General features: G+C 38.4%; 1 protein-coding gene across 3 annotated transcripts in view; it reads right to left on the bottom strand.

The window, feature by feature from the left end:
• SNX9 (sorting nexin 9) overlaps positions 1-21,524 on the bottom strand; it is a 63,849-nt gene that overhangs the window by 5,790 nt on the left and 36,535 nt on the right. For 2 of the 3 annotated variants that reach the window (XM_065835093.2, XM_071806445.1), the window contains exons 5-15: positions 20,255-20,438; positions 19,371-19,524; positions 18,146-18,230; positions 17,591-17,716; positions 17,186-17,303; positions 14,577-14,707; positions 13,094-13,197; positions 10,568-10,671; positions 7,696-7,773; positions 1,839-1,915; positions 807-896 (exon numbers count right to left, since the gene is read on the bottom strand). In XM_065835093.2, the coding sequence (XP_065691165.1) occupies positions 807-896; positions 1,839-1,915; positions 7,696-7,773; positions 10,568-10,671; positions 13,094-13,197; positions 14,577-14,707; positions 17,186-17,303; positions 17,591-17,716; positions 18,146-18,230; positions 19,371-19,524; positions 20,255-20,438 (1,251 nt within the window). The remainder of the gene's footprint in view (positions 1-806; positions 897-1,838; positions 1,916-7,695; positions 7,774-10,567; positions 10,672-13,093; positions 13,198-14,576; positions 14,708-17,185; positions 17,304-17,590; positions 17,717-18,145; positions 18,231-19,370; positions 19,525-20,254; positions 20,439-21,524) is intronic. The other variant, XM_065835094.2, reaches the window with a different exon arrangement.

Here is a 21,524-nt window from a genome sequence, read left to right as displayed (position 1 = left end):
AAAACTAGTTTACAGCAGACACATGAACATAAGGAAAACTTTAGAACCTGAAAAAAGCAGACTATCCAAAACTAGATTCAAGGGCTACATTCATTGTTTTATTATTTGATGGCTTTCATATTAGAGAGAATGAAGCGGTTGTTTTTTGTTGCAAGTGTTCAGGGCTTTTCGTATTTTCCCCCTCCTTCCCCCCCAAAAAAGTTAGTCCTATTCTCTATTTTTTAATATTAAAGAAACTTCTAGGTCAGGGGTGTCAAACTCATTTTCACTGGGGGCCACACCAGCCTCACAGTTGCCTTCAAAGGGCCAAATGTCATTTTAAGGGTGTATAAATGTAACTACTCCTACATTTAGACAGTCCTAAAATTACATTAGTTTGACACCCTTGTTCTAGGCAGTGCATGATTATTTAGACATACCAGTAAGCTAGCCATGTTAAGTGTACACAATTCTTCCTACAACACTGCTATGGTTTAGTATCAACTACCATGTATGACTCAAATACTACAAATTTACACTACTCCTGTTACCACATTGGGACGTGAAGTTAACCTGAAGAGAAAACTGAAGCTTGTAGTGCTGTACTATAGCAGAAGGTCATGATAGTCTCAAATCTCAAGACAAGTTCTACCTTCCCTCTAAGTACTTTTTGTTTTAAAAATCAACATGCCAGTTTTCATAGAAACTTTCGGTGTTTCTGGAAGCAGGGGCCAAGCTGCTGCACAAATGCAGTGTACCATACCACCACATCTGATGCTGTATATCTTCCCACTGCCTACCCTTAAAAGCAAAGGCTCCTCACATACCTTATGTGCTCCTATGATGTCAGGGAAGCAACCAAGAAATCCTTTGTATTCATGATTTGTTTCCATCAAAAAGTGAAGATCTTTCTTTGGCTAATAAACAAAGCATAAGCGTTAGTACAAGTATCTGAGGCATATTAACATAACAGAAAAGAATCTATGATGCCAAAAAAAGGGTGAGGGGAGAAAAGGGAAGGAAAGAAAAAAAATATTGCTAGTTTTTCATATTTAAAAAGGTCCTTATTAAAACATAAGCTCTTTGGACTAAGGCACTGAGCACCAGCGAGCAGATGCCTCTGTTCTTTGTTTTCCTCAACTTTAGCTTATTAAGTGAGGGGTTTTGCCTCAAATTGTCACTGAAGAGGAGCAACTAGTCCTAGCAACAGCACTATTAAGCAACAATGTCATTACATAGACAGATATGTACACGTACAGGTACATCTCCTTAGTCACTGACTTGGAAAACTGTTTTAAGAACTTCCAGATTCAATCTCGAGATCAAGAGGATCTGCGTTTTGGAAACTTTAAGTTTAATACACTAAACATCAATTTATGACTTGAATACTGACACCAATCAGGATTTATTTAAGTTAGATTTTGACTGAAGCAGCAACTGCACGTCAAGACAATGAAAGGCAGCAAGATCTGGATCCTGTAGACATTTGAGGAATGCAGGAAGAAGGTAGAAATCCCACCCTTGATTAATCTCATTCTTTTGTAGCAGTGATGAAGACAGCTCATGGACATCAAAAAGCAAAACCCATTTTAAAAGGCAATCATTTTAGTACTTTAGAAACCAGAATATGAGCTTTCTGACACAAGAAAAATACCCTCCCCATCACATCCCCCCTAAACTGACACAGTAGAAAAGAAGATGAAAGTGCATTTAAAAGTATTAACAGTAATGTCATTTAGCTGGTCAGCAGCACTAGCAGTTATGCTTTAAACAGAAACAACAACAAAAACAAGTCAGAAGTGATCCAAAGAGGTGATAGGTTTGTCCAGACTACACCAATGCATTCATAATGCTCCCACCTGATCTGCTACAAGACTGGCGATTTCTTCATAGGTTTTTCCTGCTTCCGTTATTGCTCCATTGAGATCAGATTCACCTAAAAGCAAACAGTGTTCAAATTACGGTAAGTCAATCACAGTAAGAAACTTGTCTTGATTCAAGGGAAATTTCTAAAATAGCTTATTTTGCAAGAATAAATGCCTAGTCATCATTTTCATAACCAGAAGTAATAAAGAAGTTAGAAAAATATTCATAGGTTTTTTACTGTTAAAGAAGGAAAACTTTGAAGATCTTGTAGAAAATGAATACTAAAGGGACCACATAAACACTGTTCTACCATAGTAGCAGCACTATTCACTTCCACATCTCATTATTTTAGGTGGTTTAAATACATAGGTATTCCCCCACATGGTGCAACAGGAAGCCTCTCAGTATGGGGAAGAAGGGAGAACGAGGAGGGTGATACTAGAAGACAGACTAACAAAGCTGAAGAGATACCAGCTGTTCTGATTTTTAATAAATGATTTTCATACCCGATGAGTAGTAAATTCTCCACGATGCCCTACGGAGCAGCAAAGCTAGCCCTAGGCTCTCCAACAGCCCTAGAACATAACTGTTAGAAGGTCAGAAAAGTGGAAGGAGGCCAAATTAAGTTTTTTCCTTGCCAACAAGATTTCTGACCCTTTAGGGAACTTCTGAGTAATATTTTCAAGCTCTGTAAGAACTGCTGCTTTTGGGATTGAGTTTCTAACTTTCATCATCCTCTGAAATAGATCAAAGGACCCCACAAACTACACTTAAAAATACAGACACCACCACAAATCCTAAGCTAGACAACACCACAAGTGCTCATAACACTGTACTACGAGCAGGACATGGCTATGTGGGACAAAGATGGAAACAAGCCTTACATTCTTGTTTTTTTCATGCCACTTCACCTTCCCAAAACACCACAGGGTTTTTCCATCCTTGTCAGCTTGTCCAAAGCATGTAGTCACCAGTACAGAAAGCAAATTGAGGTAGAGAAAGGGGAAGGTATAATTTGCAGATATCAAATATTAGTTTAAGAAAAAATGATTTTTCTCATCCTTTCAGACATCTTAATACTAGGAAACAGTTAATTCTTTTACGAACATCTTGTTTTTATCCTATAGGTATTAGTCAGCAACTTAATTAAAAATTACCAAACATCAATTTAATTAATGATTAACTTGAACGTAAAGTATCTCCTTTTGCTACAACATACAGACTAAACTATTGTTAGAGGTTTATTAGGTAGCATGCCTTCATTTTAGCATGTCCTAAAGGAAACAAGGTAATAATGACTGAATGTTGCTTCAGTTCTATCGATTAATTTTTACTTTCCATTAGACTGGTTTCATAAAGCCAAAAGCTTTGAGGGACAGCTACTGATCCTAAGAACCAGTAAGTCCAGCAACACAAACACTGCTAGAGAAATAGCTGATTTTCTCTGATTTGAGTCTATCTGGATAAAACAAAAACAACATTATATTCCACTGCAAGATTTAAGAGGTACATAATTCCGAAGATATCTCCCCATTGTAAAACAATAAAAACATTTTAGAGAGATCAATTTCATTATTTCAGGTAGACCTAAGTAATTTTATAATTTCAGAATTTGCCATGTCTGCTCAGAATTAACCTTGAGTAACCCTGAAGTAACCGCTGCTTAGGCAACTGACTCCTAGATTTTGGGACAAAACTTGGTGTGGCTTTAATCAGAGTCAGAAGCCAGGCTGATCTTGATGTTCATTTCATAATGCCATAAAAGATGATGACTTTTCCTATACAAGCAAACAGAAAGAGGAAGAGTATGTATACTTAAAGTAGAAAGAGAAAATCCTCTCTTTCTGTACAGAATTCATTCAAAGGACCTTCATAGACTGCAGCTTCAAAGAATCTAGACAAACTCTCCCACCACCAATCCTCCTTCACTTGGGGCAGCAGGGCACAAACCAGAGGGTGCATGAAAAGTTTCTACTACTAGCACAGGCATTCACACTCCTCCAAAAGTACAGCTACAGGATAGCATATTTAAAAGTTGTTGCAGATAGCAGATCCCAGCAATAGACAGGCACGCAAGTGGTAGAAGAATATCTGTGGCTCTTCACAGTGCATTCTTTTCTTCTACAATTTCTTTTTCAGGTAGTGCCAGTGCAGCCTTAAAGAGTGAGATTTCATCTCTCACCTGCCACCGCGCCCTCCAAGTTCTAATACACATCATGGGCAGGGTCAGGCCATGCTCAAGCAGTCGCTCCCTACACCAGGTCACCTTGTCAGAGATACTGCTCACAAGCCCCATGCTCACTCATCAGAGTAACTTGAATTCCAGCAGCAGATTGGCTTGCTCCAAATCACTGTTTTCAGCAGGGGTTTTGGTCAGAGTTTTGTTACTTGGACAGGGCCAAGTTCCTAGATTTTAGCTTCTGAACTGATGCAAAGCTGGGCATGGGCTTCTTAACTCAAGCTGTGAAAGCTGAGCTGGGTTCCACTGCAAGCATCTACCAGGATGTCACGGGTTCTTTAACCAACAGAAAGGCAGAAAGCTCTACATGCTTCTGACATTTACAACAAAATTAGGGCAGGGTGCATTACGTATAACCTCATGAGACACACAGAGGACTTAAAAGCATGGACTAAAGACGGTTGTAAAATCACCAGTAATATTCTACAGATATTTTAACTCAACCATGAGGAGAAACCGCTATTTTCCTTGATGTACAGGCCTGCATGCTGTCATAGGGAGAGGAAGAAAGATGTTAAAACTATGAGGAGATGTTTAGCAGAGATCCCTTAGCAGTTCAACTGCTTGGTAAATGTCAGTGATTATCAGCTGTGAGGGTGTATACCAGCTATATTGAGGGAACTAATATTCTGTGAGGCTTGATCAGGGCAGAATTTTTTTGTCAAGAAGTGGTTTTGTTTTGTTTTCTTTCAAAACATGTTTTAACAGAATCAAGGAATATGAAAAAGATCATGTTTGATGTACTAGGGAACCATATAACAAGATCTTTCTTGACAAGTACACCTTGGACTGAAAACATTCAGCACACAAGCAGCTTGCAAGGCAAGATTCCTGTTGCTAGCTGGCAGGATAGTGAAACTTGCATGTAACTGCCTAACAAAATTCCTGAGGGGTGATGCAGGATTAGGAGATCTTACTATGGCTGAATGGCATACCACAGCCATTCACATTTTCTTAATATAGGAGATAAAACTCACCCAGATTTGGCACTGCAAAAGAGAAGCTGTGCTATTTAAGGCTGTGTTACCCTAAGAGCATCGTATGATGCAATAAGATACACAAAGTAGTGCCAGGCTGCAAGACACTTCCAGGCATAGTCCAGAACTGCCCCATATGCATTTTTGGATCAGGATTATACTTTCAAAGCATGTGTTCCTAAAATGGATTGGACAGTACTATAGGCCCACAGCCAAGTTAAATAAAAACCTCTCACTGTGTCCTTAGTAGCTCTAAAGGTACCCTTGCCTCTGCTAATACTGGGGTTAGATTCCTAATATGCTCTGTGGCTGGCAAATAATTGATAAGGCTCATTCTGCAGCATAAAAAAAAAAGGGCTTGAGCGAGTCAGATTAACAAGTGCATCTTGACTGATGCAATCTTAAACATTTTAGATCAGAAATCAGAAGATGAGGCAGTAGACATTCACCACACATAATAAGGCTTCACAGAGCAAACAGGCGGCACTGATGAAAGAGGTAAGGACAGTAGATAACATCGCATCCTAACTGTGCAAATGAACCAACTAATGGTGTATTCAGTATGTCAGAAGTCATCTACCAGTAGCTGGAAATATTTTTGCCAAGAAATCAGCCATTGCAATCTTCAGCAGCCTATATGCTTAAACTTTGAGAACTCAGGTATTAAAAAAATTAAAAAAAAAAAAAAGAGATGAAGAGATTCAGCTCCCAACAGCAACTGAACTGATTGCCTTGAAATACAGCTGAAGGACTCATTCTTCTTTACCAACAGTCCAGAAAAATCACACCCCATACTCAACCTAGCTAGTACTCTTGCATTTGAAGGAATAGGTCCAGTGCCTTCTTTTAAATATAGAGACCCGGAAAATCACATCCTATCAGTTTAAATCCAAATTCTTACATCTCATGCATAGAGTCTGCTTAATTCACAGACCCACACCTGCAGCAACCATCAAATGAAATCATTGTATGTGAACAGCAGGCAGAACAGAATGAGGGCAGCAGTGAAGATGGCATTTAAAGCAACACATGCACTGCACTTATTCTCTCTTCCTGAGAACTCAAATAAAAAGAATAGACTCTCATACATTATTAAATCTGAAAAAATACACCGGTGTACTGGTTATTAAAAAGAGCAAAATATATGGAGTCAGGACAAAGGCATCAGTGGGAAGGATGTTTTCCTCAGCAAGATACTAGGGTGCAACCAAGTACAATTGGGCAAACAGGAAAGAGAAACATCCTTGTCTTGTTCCCAGTCACCATGGGATCTATTTTTTCACACCATTCGAAGACGCTGGAAATCAAACTGAAGCTTTCTTTCGTAAGGCTGATCTGCAATTTTGCATCATAGCTTTAAGCCATATTGTTTTCCTTTTACCCCGGCAAAAGAAAGTGTGTTATAGTTCAAGCAATCTTCAGTCCTTCCTCATGAATTCTTGCTACAGAATGCAGCTGGCTAGGATTTACAGTTTTCTAACCCACGCTGAGAGTATATAACTATCCAAATTCCCTACTTAGTTCTCATATCCAAAAGTCATTTTTTTTAAGCAGTATGCTATCCTCCAATTCTAACAAAGCACTCATTCTGTTGAAGCACACGACAAAGTTGATAGCAAACTACAGGGACTGCGCCTATCTCCAGTGTTTCCAGCAGCAGAGAACCTGAGTTTCAGAAGTGGTTGCATTTTAATACATGCTTTATGAAGCAAAAGCTTTGAGAGTATAAAGCAAGGGATAGATGAGTAGTCAGATTAAGTACTGGTCAACTAAAAGTCCTAAGATGGAAGGATTTCAGGAAGCCTCTATGCTATAACATTAAGGTTTTAGAACAGAACAATTTAGCTATTAAGCGTAGAAAAGAAAAAACCCACCACCACAATAAAAAACAAACAAACCTAAAACCACAAACAAATACATTTGACAAGAGAATCCCAGAGAAAATAGACTTAATTAGCTCCCTCTGGGATAATAATATTTTCCAGTTATCTGGAAAACCTCAGCAAAACTTCACATATTAAAGCAGGATTTTAAGTTTGGCCTAAAGACTACATTTTAGAAGAACTCTGAACAACTGGTGCTCTCATTTTCCCTCCCACAACTTTCATACCTAACACAACAGGCTCTATTTTAGGGCTCTTGAAGGAGAAGGAAAGGTGAAGGAAAAGAGAGGGCTACAATAGCCAACCCTCCAGCCCACACAATGGTATACAAAAACCTTGTAATAAGTTTTCCATCCCCATGTGAAGTTCTTGTTCCATGACATAAGTCACACAATAGTTCTATGAAATATTTTCAAGGCTGAATTTTCTCCCCTTTCCTTTGATATCACAAAAAATGCTGCAGCATGTTTTGTCAGTCAGGTCAGTGACCAGATTACATACTAATGACATCAAGCTAAACTCCACCACCACCACATGATTATACGGTGCTAAAAAAACAAGATTGCAGACTAGAATATAAAAACCCCATAATATACACAGGGAAACAAGTTTTTTATGCTATTTCCAGAATCATGTCTGACATCTAAAGTTCAAAGAGGAAAGCATTAAGATCTTTGGCAAAAAAATGTAGCATATGATATAATTAAAATATCTTCTGTTAAGTAAAGTACAAATGAAGCTATAGAAGTACCTTGGTATCCACTAGTGCTGAAGACCTGTGCCAGGCTCTGCAATGCTTTTCCTATCTTCTGGTATTCCTTGGGTAGTGCTGAGAGGGGAAAAAGGATGGGGAAAAGAGGAAAACAGAAAGAAACAAAAACCACAAGGGTAATTGAGGCCAGATCTGCAGTGTTCCCAAACCTTGATAGAAGCAGAAGTCAAAAACAACTAGGTTTTACATTTCCTCTAGTGAAGCATTTACAATTCTTACCCCCTCCCCTGCTACACACATTCCAAAATGGGATAAAGCAATTGCAATCTGGGTTCCTGAAAGCCACAAACAATTGGGGAAACAGTCTGTGACTGCTATGGATGAAAAAAAAAAAAAAAAAAATTATGGCATTCCTATCTCACTTCTCCTATACACACAGTGAGATTTTTTTTTTCCTCCCCTTCATGAGCAGACTGTCCTCCTAAGGGAGGTGGGGGGGAAAGTGCTGCAGTGATGGAGAATAGATCTCATTAATATTTTAAGAGAGGGGATTATTATACAGACCTATAATACCTAAACTCTCCTCAAATCATGGATTTTACATGTAAAGGCATTAGAAACCAAGATTATATAGGGATTGAAATTGATGCAAATATTGGAATAATAAAATCATTTTTTATAATCTATTTATTGAAAATGTATGCAGAAATTGCTACCTCACAATGAAGTCAATAAACTGCAATGAGTGTATTCAGTATTAAAATTTTGAATTCCACTACCCCAGAGGCCTAAAAAGCAATCTGAAAAGTGAAAACATTTTTTTTTTTTATAAGCTACCTGTGCTAGCAGGAAAAAAAATCGGCAACCAAAAACACAACCAAAAAAACCAAAACCACAACAACCAAACCCTCCCCACCCAAAAAAACCCCGCGAACACAAAAGAAACAAAACACCCACCCCAAACAAGTAAAAGTGCTTTTTGTTGTCAAACATTTTTATTCAGGGAGTCCACTGCTCTGGTAAATAAAAGTTTTTTAGTTGCTCTAGAATCCCATACAATCTGATTTTCGAAGAGGGACCCCTTTGTGTCGTTAAAATAAAAAGCACCCCAAAGCATATAATTTTAATGATTATCTTTGTTCAAGTGCTTGCCCAGAAGTTAGATTATTTATGAAAACTGGTATTTTTTATCCAGCAGGTACCATTCATCAGCCATTAACTTGTTACAGAATCCCCAGTGGAAACTAGTGAAGAACATTTGGTTTTCACTAGCTTTAAAGAAGTTTCCACTGTCAATCATTTTAAATATCATAGTATGGAACAAACGTAACTATTGCTCAGGATGTGCCAAAACTAATTCTGACTAGTAGTTAAGACTAGAGCTGACAGGGAACTTAAAACCTAAGAGACCACTGAAATTCTTCAGCTTTGCATGTCTCATCTCCTTTTTCTATTCAGTATGAATGTCTGGAAAATTAAGTTGATATTTTCTACACAGTTTTGTCTGATTTACTACATTTATGCCAACTAATTCATAACTGTAGGTATTAGAGGAGTCATTCCATACCTAAAGCACCGGTTTCATAACTTTAGGTAGACTTTGGCAGTGAACAAAATCCTGAATTTCTACTGTAAACGCTAATCACAGCCAGCCCTTAATTATTACAGTTTTGATCACTGCTTCTGTAACTACAAAGCAACACTATCTTTTTAGTCTCATCTGAGGGACCTTATTCCTTCCCCTGCCCTTTGCTTCCCCCTTGGTACCATTTCCTAGTGAAGTGAGATCTGTGTTAGAACTCTTTCCTGTGTTAGACTACTTTTGACCAGCAGGAGGGTCAGTGATATGTAGAAGGAACCCCTCTTATTCAAAGCGGAGAAATGTAAATAATTTAGAGGTTACATCCTACAAACACTAAGGTTTAATGCAATCACTACCAGAAGAGACTGAACTTCTCTACTTCCCATTCCCTCCAATCAGCCCCAGATATTCAAATGCAGTGTTAGATTAGAAAGCAGCAAAGTGATAACTCAGGAGATGTTACTTACTCCCAAGTCTGGGGACAACGTTTTTTTGCGGGAGTTAAAAAGACGGTGGGGGCGGGGGGGAGGAAGGAAAAAAAAAAAAAAAGAAAAAAATTAAAAATGGAGGAGATTTGAGCAGGTTTATGAGGTCTTTGGTAACCAGACACTACAGCCTGCCCTGAAGTTTTTCTTATCATGATCCTCAGCTGTAGTACCTGCTTCCTTTCAATAGCTGCCTTGTGGTGGCCACAAACACTGAACACTGCTGTGGACTAGGAAATTAGAGCCCAGGCAGAGTCATAGGGACTTGGTGTGAAGTTCTGCAACCCTAAATATCTGTGGGAAGGAAGAGACAAGATAGGAGAAAAAGAATTGGGCTAAAGATTAAGTTAGAATCAAGCTGATTTTTCTTTTTTCTTTTCTTTTCTTTTTTTTTTTTAAAAACTCATTTAATCTTTTAATCACTCCTCCTGGCATGCAAGAATCCTAAATAAGGGGCTAATGAAATATAACCATTTAAGATTTCATCAAACAGACAGGTCTACTTTGCCCATGTCACTAAAATGTAGATAAACAACAAATAAATGAGAACAGGACCAACAAGGGCTTTAGCTGGATTACTAAAATTACTTCTAATATTTTTAAACCTATGGCTAGGGACCAGATATTTTTGCTACAAGTGAAAAAAAACCACAAAACAACACCCAACAAACCAAAAATCTTGTACAGTTTATACTCTCATACACTGAAAGCAGCCAAAATGCCATAGAATCATCATGATAGTTTAGCATTTCCTTTAAAGATGTGCCTTGAATTATAAACAACAAAAAACACAGAGAAAAAGCAATACAGAAATATCACTGCTGAGTTCAGAAGGGACACTTACGCCCTGTACACCTCTTCCAGTGCTCTTGTCCCACTGTCAGCAACTCTCTGACTCCATCATCCATTGCTTTGGTGAACCTACCCACTGCATCACATTTCTGTTCTCTGTAGCATTTGAAAAAATCAAAAACGAAAAGCAGTTTAACAGGTGCTTTATGCTAATACAATACTGAAATGTTAAATAGCGTCAACTAGGTCTTTAAAAAAACCCAACATATATATATATATATATATAAATAAATATATAAATTAATTAATTCCTTGAAATATCTGCCATTTCACTGAGGTCAGAATTTCCCTCTTCAGATATATGCATTTTTTGTTCTATTTCTGCCACACCTGGCCCCGTTAAACACATAATACTGGACTATCATTTAGTTACATTCCAAAAAAATGAGATCAAATAATAACAGAATAGCAAAATCCGATTTGAGAAAAATGCATCTCTAGAGTACTTAACGCAAAGGACCCCATATCAACAAGAGATTACATGTTAGAGTAACAGTAGTAGCAAAATTCATACAACAACAAATATAAAGAAAATAATTGTGACAGATATTTTAATACAAGTCTAAAATAGGAGAATAAAAATTAATGTATTAGTTCTTCTATGGAAATATATATGCATAACTTTATATTGATAATACCATTGTGTTCAGTTGTGTTACAGAGGGGAAAAAACAGTGATGCTCAAAAGAGAATGCTGAATTGGTACATGCCTTTTCATCCCTCTTTAAGCATGTTTTCATGCAGCTGTCAAAGCTGCATTAACACAGCACTGCATACACAACAATGCCCTATGAACTCTACAAAAGAAAACTAGACATCCATCTTCTGATTTTCAATGAGCAATATTCAACTGTGTGAGATCTCACAAATGCTCTCAGCCACAGTCTGTGTGTGACAGCTCTTGCAGCAAGGCAACCCAAAGCAACTCCCCAGAGCTGGGGCAGCAGTTCTAGCTGTGGCTCAACCACCCAGAGGCTCCCAGATCCCCACCAGCACCTCCCTCCCCAGCTGGGAACCCTACCTGAACAGGTACTGGCACAGAAACAGAACCTGGGCTTTCCAAGAGGCCGTTGTTTTACTGCAGTTTTCCCAGTAGCAAATAATCCTTTAATTTTTTGTACTTTACAGTATCATAATCACAGAAACTGTTCATGAACCAGCAGAGGGTTACCATCCTTCGATCAAAGACAGGCTGACACAGGACTGCCAAAGTACTGTCAAAATGGCTTAAGTAAAGAGCATCTTTCCACTGAAGAACCTATGAACTATTGAACAAGGTGGTTTGGCCACTGACAGGAGTAATGGCTTTCAAAACAATGTTCATACACACTTTTAACAGCACCCTGAGATGTTCCCAGGCACTGGAACATGGTGCAGATGCCTGAGGTGTCACAGCCACTCCTGCCATGCTTGGAGATGGGTCCCCAGAACCAGCCCAGGCTGCCAGCCCCAGCCAGGAGCCCGCATGCTCTGGGGAGCATTCCTGGCAGGCTGCCTGCCCGCCCCCACCCTGCCTGGGGACAAACTCTTTAGCAGACCATGTGCTGGTCATTCCCTGCCAAGGTTCTGTATATAATATACAGATTCACTCTTTCCTGTACCCTATGTACAAAATCCTCTCTAGTTCATTCCTTCAGTTTTTATATGACAGGGCTACGTATCAAACATACTTAAGAGAAGTAGTCAGGTTTGAAATCCTCATGTTCAAAGCAGAAGTGACCTAAAAACCTCCATCTTTTTTACTAGTACAGAACTGCTACCACACAGCTATAATATACATCTTGATATGCACTGTATCACTTGGATAAAGCCTATGCTTGGATACTTCCAAGTGTAAGTACACTATTGCTTTGCTACTATAAACACTTCATCTAATTTATCCACAATGTCAGACACAAGACATTATCCACGTTTTACATTCCACAACAGCAAGCAAAGCATGTCACACATACTACGTATCTTATAAGAAAAAATTATGAAGTTTAAGGAAGTAAAATAGAGGCTGCAGTGTAAATGCAGTCTTTCACTCTATGAAACCCAAAGGTTTACCACCAAGAGAACTATACATTAAAAAATGTATATGTAACATATACATATATAAACCAAATATTTCCACTGCTCCCCTTGATGGTCCACCTACAGTTATTCAAGCTAGTTGGCAAGTCTAGCACACTTTGGAGATGTTCACAACTGAAGATGAAAATATACTCTCATAGCAATACAAAACAAGTCCATAAGATCTGCCAGTACTCTATCTTGTCAACTAGTTTTGCATACATTCTTTTTAGGATCAATATTCAGACACTGAAGTCAGAGGCATCATAGGAAGTTCCACCAAATTTTAAAGGGGTTGATATGCAAATCTCATATTGAAACAATTTTTTTAGCTCTACCTTGATGAGTAACTCTTCAAATCCATTAAAATATGGTGCATGTTTACTATTTTATTTTTTATATTAGCTCAGTATCTGTGGTATACCCAGATGCATAACATCCACTCAAAAAGAAACCACCTTACATTTCTACCATATCCAAGTCAGGAGCTTCTGGTTCCATTGTAGAAAAGATCAGGACTCCTACAGTTTCATCTTTTTCTGCCTTCCGCTTTCCAGTTTTCCACTCCTTGAGGAAAAAAAAAAAAAGAGAAACAAAATTTGACCATGACTGTTCATCCGTCTTTAAGTACATGTACTCAAGCAGTGAATTAAACATCTAGGAGAACAGTTAACCAACAGAACACCCATACATTAAAACCTTTTAAATGAAAGTTTCAGTGGGGCCAAGGTTTCCTTGTGCACTTTGTTTTCTAGATTCTGTGGTAAACAGGCCCTTCTTGTTCATTACTGAAATACACTGTAAGAGTAATTACATTCAGCTGTATCTGCACATGTGACAGTGCTCAGATCAGAAGCTACTCAAGATTATCATGAGACTATTATGCAATTGCCATACCAAGTTCTTAGTGGGAATGGATAAAAAGGTTAAAAATTCCACATGTATTGCAACATCTTTCCTGTTTATATCAGTCTATAAGTTGGATACTAAGAACTGCTGACTGGCTAGCACAATTATACAACTCCCCACTGGCCATCCAAATAGTACTTCACTATCACTGCTAATTACTATGTTATTAAGCCTTTACTTACAGGATCACAGAATAATTCTGGTTTGAAGTGACCTCAGGAGGTTTTAGTCTGGTGTCCTACTCTAAAAGAGTCAGCGGTGACCTTAGTTACTCAGGGCTTTGTTCAGTCTGGTCTTAAACCTCCAAGGATCATTTACTGTTTCAGCAAAGTCTGTGTTTAGAAGTATGACTACTTTGAGGAGAAAGCTGCAGAGTTTTCCTGTTTACTTCCTCATTGGTAGATACCTGAATTAGTAACAGAGCTGGAGCTCAGTCATAAAGAAACTATCATTTACTGAAGGTAAAGATATTAAAACCCCTTTAAAGAAGCATAAGAAAATACTGGGAGTGGGGAGCAGACAATAAAAAAGGGCTGGTTATATCAGGTAAGACTGCAGCATAATGCTTTTACAACCCATTCCAGTGAAAACTGGTAGGGGATGTTTTTAAATATAATACAAGATCAGACACACCCAAGATCTGCTATAAAGTAGCTTCTGTTAGTAAAGCAGCACCAATCAGAGGACCAAAATAATCAACAGACCCAGCAGAGACAAATCAGGGGAACAGCCAGAGTTGTTAAATATGTTCCTGTTCTGCTGGAGCACATGGACTGTCCTTAAAAGACTGGCAACAAAGCTACTTTAACAGAGCACGTCTCTGCTGGAATGGTACAGAACATTTCACAAAAGCAACCTGATGCCTCGTTTTGATCAATCAGCTAAACTAGTTAGTAAACCCAGTAGTTTTCAGCCCATCACTACTGCCCACAGCGGGGCAGACAAAGAGACGGCTACAAAGCTGAACTCAGTTCCAAGGGGGATGGAGGGGGGGAGCAATTCCTCCATCTGTGCTGTGTGTCAGCTTTGTCTCCTACCTTCTCATCTCGGAAATTGAGAAATTGCTGGAAAACTTCACTTTCTGAGACAACAGGATGGCGACACATCCTTGTCATCCAAGCTTGCAGCCTCTCCATACGCATTTTGATAAATTCTTCTTCAAAGCGCCCTGTTACACATTGAACAACAATTGTTACATTTCTACTCTAGAACCCTCTTTTTTTTTTTTTTTATTTAAATTAGAACAGAACCTGTAATTCATCTGGTGAGTTATTAACCATTTAATGAGTCAGAACTTACAAGAAAGAAACATTATGCTGACAAATCAGAAGAACCTTAAACTACAGTATGTTGGTTACTGACCAAGAGTACTCCTCCTTTTCAAGATAGCTGGGAAATATTAAAAAAAAAAAAAACAACACCATAATACCCACCCACAATTCAAACTGATTATTTTTGGGAAAAAAAAAAAAAAACCAAACCAAAAAAAACCAAAGAACCAACAAAAAAACCCACCACGCTTTTGGATGGAAAAATTAGGTATTTAGGTGACCCAAGAGACCCAATAGAGAAGCTAGACACAGGCTCAGACTGCAGGTATTTTTCTGATACAGCCTAGTAAATCTTGGTCAACGTAAGGCTCAAAAACACCACAGAAAAAGAAACTACTTACTTTCCAAGTTATCATGTCCTAACTAATAAAGCATTGAAAATGGACTGCTCAAATACAAAGCATAGACTTAAAAAAGCAGCACCTCCCATAATCTATTTCTATATAGGTAAATGACTGTTTTGGGGAAAAAAAAACTCACCAAAATCTCAATAAATCATAGGTATAAACCAATTATAATACATACATGTAAGAGACTGTCACCAACTTTTTTGGTAGTTAAGAGATTTTAACGCAAACTATTTAAATAAGTAATTTCTTTTTTTAAACCAGTAGTTTATCATCACTGCATATCTGCAAGACCTTCTTCCGTTCTAGCACAAACGGTGTCTTCTTTAGAGAATCTTTTCCAATAAAAAAATGCATGACAGTCTTCTAAAGCATACAGTGAATAAGATGGATTGAAAGAAATTAGAGATTCCTCCAGCACCCAACTCTAATTTCCATAGCAGCGCAGATGACTAACCTTGAACACATGTACTCTTTCAGTCTAATTCTACTGTATAGTTACTATGGCAGCAGCACCACAACGTTGATTTTTTTGGTTTTGTTTTCAATTGCAAACACGGAAACCAGCAAGACCAGCAGGTAAAGAACACAGCTAGTAAAAAATAAAGTTTAGGTATGGGTACATGTCCTGCAACTTAGCTATGGAAAAAAAAAAATCAGCTACTGTGGAAGAGACATTATACAACCTTCAGTAACACTTTGTTCCATTTTTAACCCGTCCTGAAATCTCCACAGCATTCCTGAAAGGAATGCTACGCAACAGAACAGTAACATTTGGAAGTTACGTGCTGGTCATTAGACATATCATTACCAGTAAAAATATGATCCTGAGCAAAGTCAGTCTATTCGTAGAGTCTTGCTTTGCCAAGACCAATGGACAGAAATACTTTTCTAGACAGTCTTCAGAAAGAAGCCTCCTGAACACAATGAAAGACAAACACCATTTTTTTTTCCAGAGTTTCTCATGTTTCAGAAAAAGAGGCATGCTTTTTTAAATTTTTGGTATGAGGCAAGTTATTCTCTCCCATAGACAGGAATGCACAGGTAAGGTTTAGCTGTGAGGCCAGACTCTTGAATCTCTTAAGATATAGCTGCAATGAAATCTAAAGACCCCAGAAGATCTTCTGGTTTCCTTTTAGTCTGCATGCACCATGTTTAAATAAAAATACTGGTGAATTCTAAACATAAAGCTAAGAGGAGGCAGTCACTTCCTCACTTTTCAGTTTCCTCGGCATTTATCCCAGCACCTGCATCAATGCTTCGCTGTCTTCAAACACAGCAGAGCTGCTGCATTTTCAGTGATGCCCACAGCCACGGGGTTGGCGACATGCCAGCTTTTTATGTTTGGTTTTGACTGGGTGTCCTAAAGGCTGTATAAAAATCTTACCAGAAAACACGCAAGTGGAAATAGGCAAAAAGTAATATATTTTCCTCCTGTACAGACGTTAATTCTTTTCTTCACATGCACTCTAGCATGCTCTTGCAGACAGAAAGCCATAGACTACTGAAAATGCACAGGCATTGCCATACTCAACTGCAAAAAAACTAAACCACATACACACACCCCACCCTCAAAAAACATTTCTCCAGACAATCTGCAAACATGGAACATAAGTAGTTATCTCTTCTCCCCAGTAATAAATATTCTCTTCGGTAGTAACTAGGGGCTTTGATTGTTTTCAGTTATCTTTTTCTTAAAAAAAAAAAAAAAACAAAAACAAAAACAAATAAATCACTGGACTAGATAATTAAATACAATTTCTGAATGTATGCTTTTAGTGCTGACATTTTATTATCAATAGGCCATCACAACTCATCATAAGCTTCGAATGGTGAAAGGTTGGGGTTTTTCCCATTATTTTTAAAGTTATGAAAAAAACCCAAACAAACAGTAAGAAATAACTGAACCTCCTATGAAAGTGATGTCCTTATTTCACATCCCATGAATTCACAACTGGGAACAATTACCTGTTACTTGCTTGTCTGGAAGAGAAGGGATTGGAATGGCTAATCCAAATTTAACCAGGAGACGCTCATACAACCAGTCAAAGTGCTTATATCTGTGGTTGACAGATCGATTAGTGTTCTGCAAGAGAAAACAACTCTGACTTTTGACAGGCATCTACAATGACATGTAACAAGTGTGAACAGTAGAGTAAATACGTGGAATTTAAATAAAATTTATTATTTAGAGCCTTGAATCTGTAATTAGAGAAGAACTTGAAATGCTAGAATAAAGTAACTCTTTGGGAAAAAAGTGTGACAACTACCACTTATTCTTACAAGTCTATTACTCAGTCACACAAACTGTATTATGTATATGTAAGCAACTTGTATTTGTGAGAGAGAAGATCCTGTTTCAGACACACTTACAGTGCAAGTCAGCTGATATTCAATGTAGCTCTTGAGACCATACATTTTAGAACCTTTTTTGGGATCTGCCACCACACAGTCAAATGTAGAGGTAGGATAAACCCACATTGGGCCATAGTCACCAATCTGTAAGAAATTGCAATTATTATCTTTAAATACATCATGTTGTACTAGCTGCAAACCAGGAGACAAATACTTTCTTCACTCACAAGTTTCCATTTATTTCAGCAAGAGCTTGATAGGCAAGAAGTAAAGGGGGTTTTTGTAACCAGAGATAATCAACCACACAGTTGTGTTTATTTCTGTATTTAACATTTTTTCCCAAATAGCAAAGGAATGGAGAATTCTAGTGATTGCTACTTCAACCACATTTCACTAGGACAGCATGTATCTACAAGGGTTTGGTTTTTAGATCAACAATAACAACAAAAAAAAACCCCACCACAAACCAACTAACCCCTTTTCCCCCACCAAAACCAAACCAAACCAAAAACCTAGCCCCAAAACAAACTACACCACCCACACACAAAAGCTGCACACATGTCCCCAACTTACAATTATGGGAATTTTCTCTTTGGGTTTTGCTAGCTGCTTTGCTAACAGATACTGTTCCATCCCAGGTTTTGCAAATCCAGGAAGTCTAACAATAAAACAAAATTATAAGTTTATTTGGTATTTTCTTTCCTTTGACATACACAGAATTACTTGCCACTGTAGGAAAAAACCCTTAGGATTTCTCAAGTATAGAAAACAATTGGTGTGGATTACTTTAATAACCAACGATTTGCCCTGAAAAAGCAGAAAAAGCTTTAGCTACTGATATCCAGCTTTTATTTGTGTAATACATAAAGCAAATGGTTGTCCTCTTTCTAATTAGTAAGATACTTAGCCCTTCAAGTACTGCCAACCTACTGCCTGCTTGCAGATACACAAGGAGTAAGTAGGACTTACCTTATTTAAAAGTGTTGTTTGTCTGAGAAGTATGTTTATGCTGCTTATACTAAATGGGTTTGCAACAAGTAGATGCTACAATGATGCGGAGGTACTGTTGCAAAACTGGACAAACCCTCCACTGATGAACAAAATTCGTGATTAGTCATGCAGAGGCAGTTGATTTTAGTTATACCCCAGGAGAGCATTATTCTACAATCCTTTTTGCACTCTGCTTTCATCCACCTGAATATTACCACACAGTAGCTTCTTAGAGTAACAGCAGTTTTCGAATAAACAAACATCAAATTGTAACTCGAGATAATGCTAGTATAACCCTGACAAAGCTTCATGCTACTGTAAGATTTTAATCTAAAAATCAAGCTTTCTGTGGCTCAAGAATCAACCTGGGTGATGCACAGACACCAGAAAGCAGGTTTCCCCACTCCTAGCAACTCAGGTTGCTCACAAACTCTGGGGCAATTTCTCTGATCAGTCTCTCCATGAGGACAAGCCACCCATCACCTTTCATTTTCACTCAGCACACATAAAGACAGTTAAATTTTAAAGATCAGTGGGTCCAGAAGTTCAGACCTTGTAAAAGCGTCATTTGCCTGTATAACACCTTAAAATGATAAAGCTTTGCCATGTACTTTTAGGCTTTCATGGATCATATGTTGTCTGATCACATAGGGAGAACACTGAATTACAAATTCATCTCCAATTCTACCCCAAAACTGTAATGTTTACATGGCATATTTCAAGACAGTTGGACGGTCACACATTTACACATCTGGACAAATTCCAGTTCTCTTCAATATATACACATTTGTCCTGCATTTTCCATTACTTGTTAAGTGGAAGCTTCATAGCAGCTGCACGAGAATTTCCACGCTGGACCCCTCCAGCCTCTGATGCCTCAGACTCCTTGTAACCGAGATAAGACGGTGAAGTTGATTTTGGGTCATCCCATTCATCCTCCCAGTCATCATCATCAGCAGCTGCTGAAGTACAGGAAGGGGCAGGGGGCAGCGAAAGGAGAAAGTTAAATATTTTCTCTTTGGAAGCAGCTACCTCAGCATGCGTACACAAATAAACAAGGTAAATGTATTAAGATGTAGTTCAGCCTTCTATTTTATGATTCCTCCTTAATTACCATCATTCCCACCAAATAAAACCTGCAAAATAATACACTAAAAATCCATTGGGGGCTAGAGGGGGAAATGCTGGTGTGCTAAGATGAATTCAATAGTGTTTCATATTCATATACTCCAGGTAAGCATTCCTCAGTTACGAGTTCTCCTCTTAGACTTTTACTACAAAAAGGTAGAGAAGCTTTCTGAAAGGCTTAGCCACCTCCTAAAATTAAGGATATAAGAGACTACTTCACAGGCCTGAGGGCACACATTTAAGGGTGCTAGAAGTTCCAGTTATACAGGCTGAACAACATGCCTCAGAATAGATCATGTATGCACAAGACTTCGGCTTGCAAGATTTCTATACAGGTTCAAGGTGCTGTTAGTGTGAATCTCATTTTTGATTTTTTTTTTTTTTTAATTTTAAAACTCTATTATTTTATTGTCCAGTTTAGTCATGTAGCAATATGCCACTAGGAAACCGATCCTGTTTTGTTTTTTTAAAAGTTATGTTCTATAGTTATGAAAGATTAAGCGATTCTTACCTCAACTGTCCACCTACTGTGATTTATTAAAATATAAGAGCATTACAGCACACCTGGTCCTTGATATGCCTGTGGATGACCAAATGCTGCTGCCGCCTCCCAGTTATTTGAAGCACTGTTTCTCTGGCCAGCTGCACTTTCAGGTTTTGTCGCCCAGCTGTCAACAGCATTTCCATTATCCCAGTTCCCAGACTTCCCAACGTTCCAACTGGACCAAGGATCACTGGCGTTGTTTGCCTATATTGTATATAGACAAAAGTAAAGAAGAAATTGCTGAAGAAATGAGCAACGACCACATACTTTCTTATTGAAATCTTTGATCTCTTGATGATAGGCCATGAGTTTGCATTCAGCACTTGTTTGATTTAGGAGCAGCTGCCCAATCTTATGTTCCCAGCTACACAACTCTTAAATGCAGTAAGCACCTGGAAGAACTGATCCGCTTTCCACCAACGTGACACCGATACGTACTGACAACAGTGTTTCCTCAGGGAAATTAAACTATTTGTTCCAACACTGTTAGGAAACACTTACCCATGGTAATTATTTTACACCAACACCTTAAGTACGGTGCATGTAAACTATTAATTACATAAAGCCATGGAGTAATTAGCACATTCAAAACAAACTCAAAAGGAAAGGATTAGGTTTTTTCAAAGGCTTATTTTATCAAATTTAGATAAGTGGCTTTACTAAAAGCAGATCATGAATTGCCCACCCACACCGTCACTACTGGTGTGACAGGGAGTTTGGGCCAGCAACCTGCTCAGCTTTGCTGTCAGAGCTGAACTCATTCACAGTGAAGATGAGGGAAGGAAAAAAAAAAAACCACCACACAAACCAAAAACCAAACATCTGTCAGGGAACTGTCTGGCATCTGCCTGTAGACCTACTTTCTCAGCATAAGCTGCTGCTGAAGGTAATCACACATACCCTTCTGCTGACACTGTTGTGGAGGTGGAAATCTCAGAGAAAGAGCACAGAGCAGACATGTCTCTTAACTACAGCATCAATTTGTCATATTCCTCTGTCAGTAAGTTGGACTAATAGCTTAGCATCCTGCTCAGCTCCTTCATTTTAACACTACATTTTGAAAAAGCATTGACTAGTTAAGTGCAGTCTACTCCAGACACTCAGTGGAGAGACGAGCTGGCAGAAGGGAAAAAAAACCCACCAAAACACACACACACAAATCAAAACCCACGCAGCTAAAGCGCAGGAGGAAGGAGGAGAAGGAAAAAAAGGTACAGCTATTCAGCTTACAAATAAGAGCTCCCACTTCAGTTTTTCCTAAAATAAAGTCATCTGACAGGCAGATTTCAC

Source organism: Patagioenas fasciata, chromosome 3 (genome assembly GCF_037038585.1).
Source record: "Patagioenas fasciata isolate bPatFas1 chromosome 3, bPatFas1.hap1, whole genome shotgun sequence".
Lineage (NCBI taxonomy): Eukaryota > Metazoa > Chordata > Aves > Columbiformes > Columbidae > Patagioenas > Patagioenas fasciata.
Note: the sequence above shows the minus strand (reverse complement) of the source record. Positions and strands in the feature narration are given on the sequence as shown.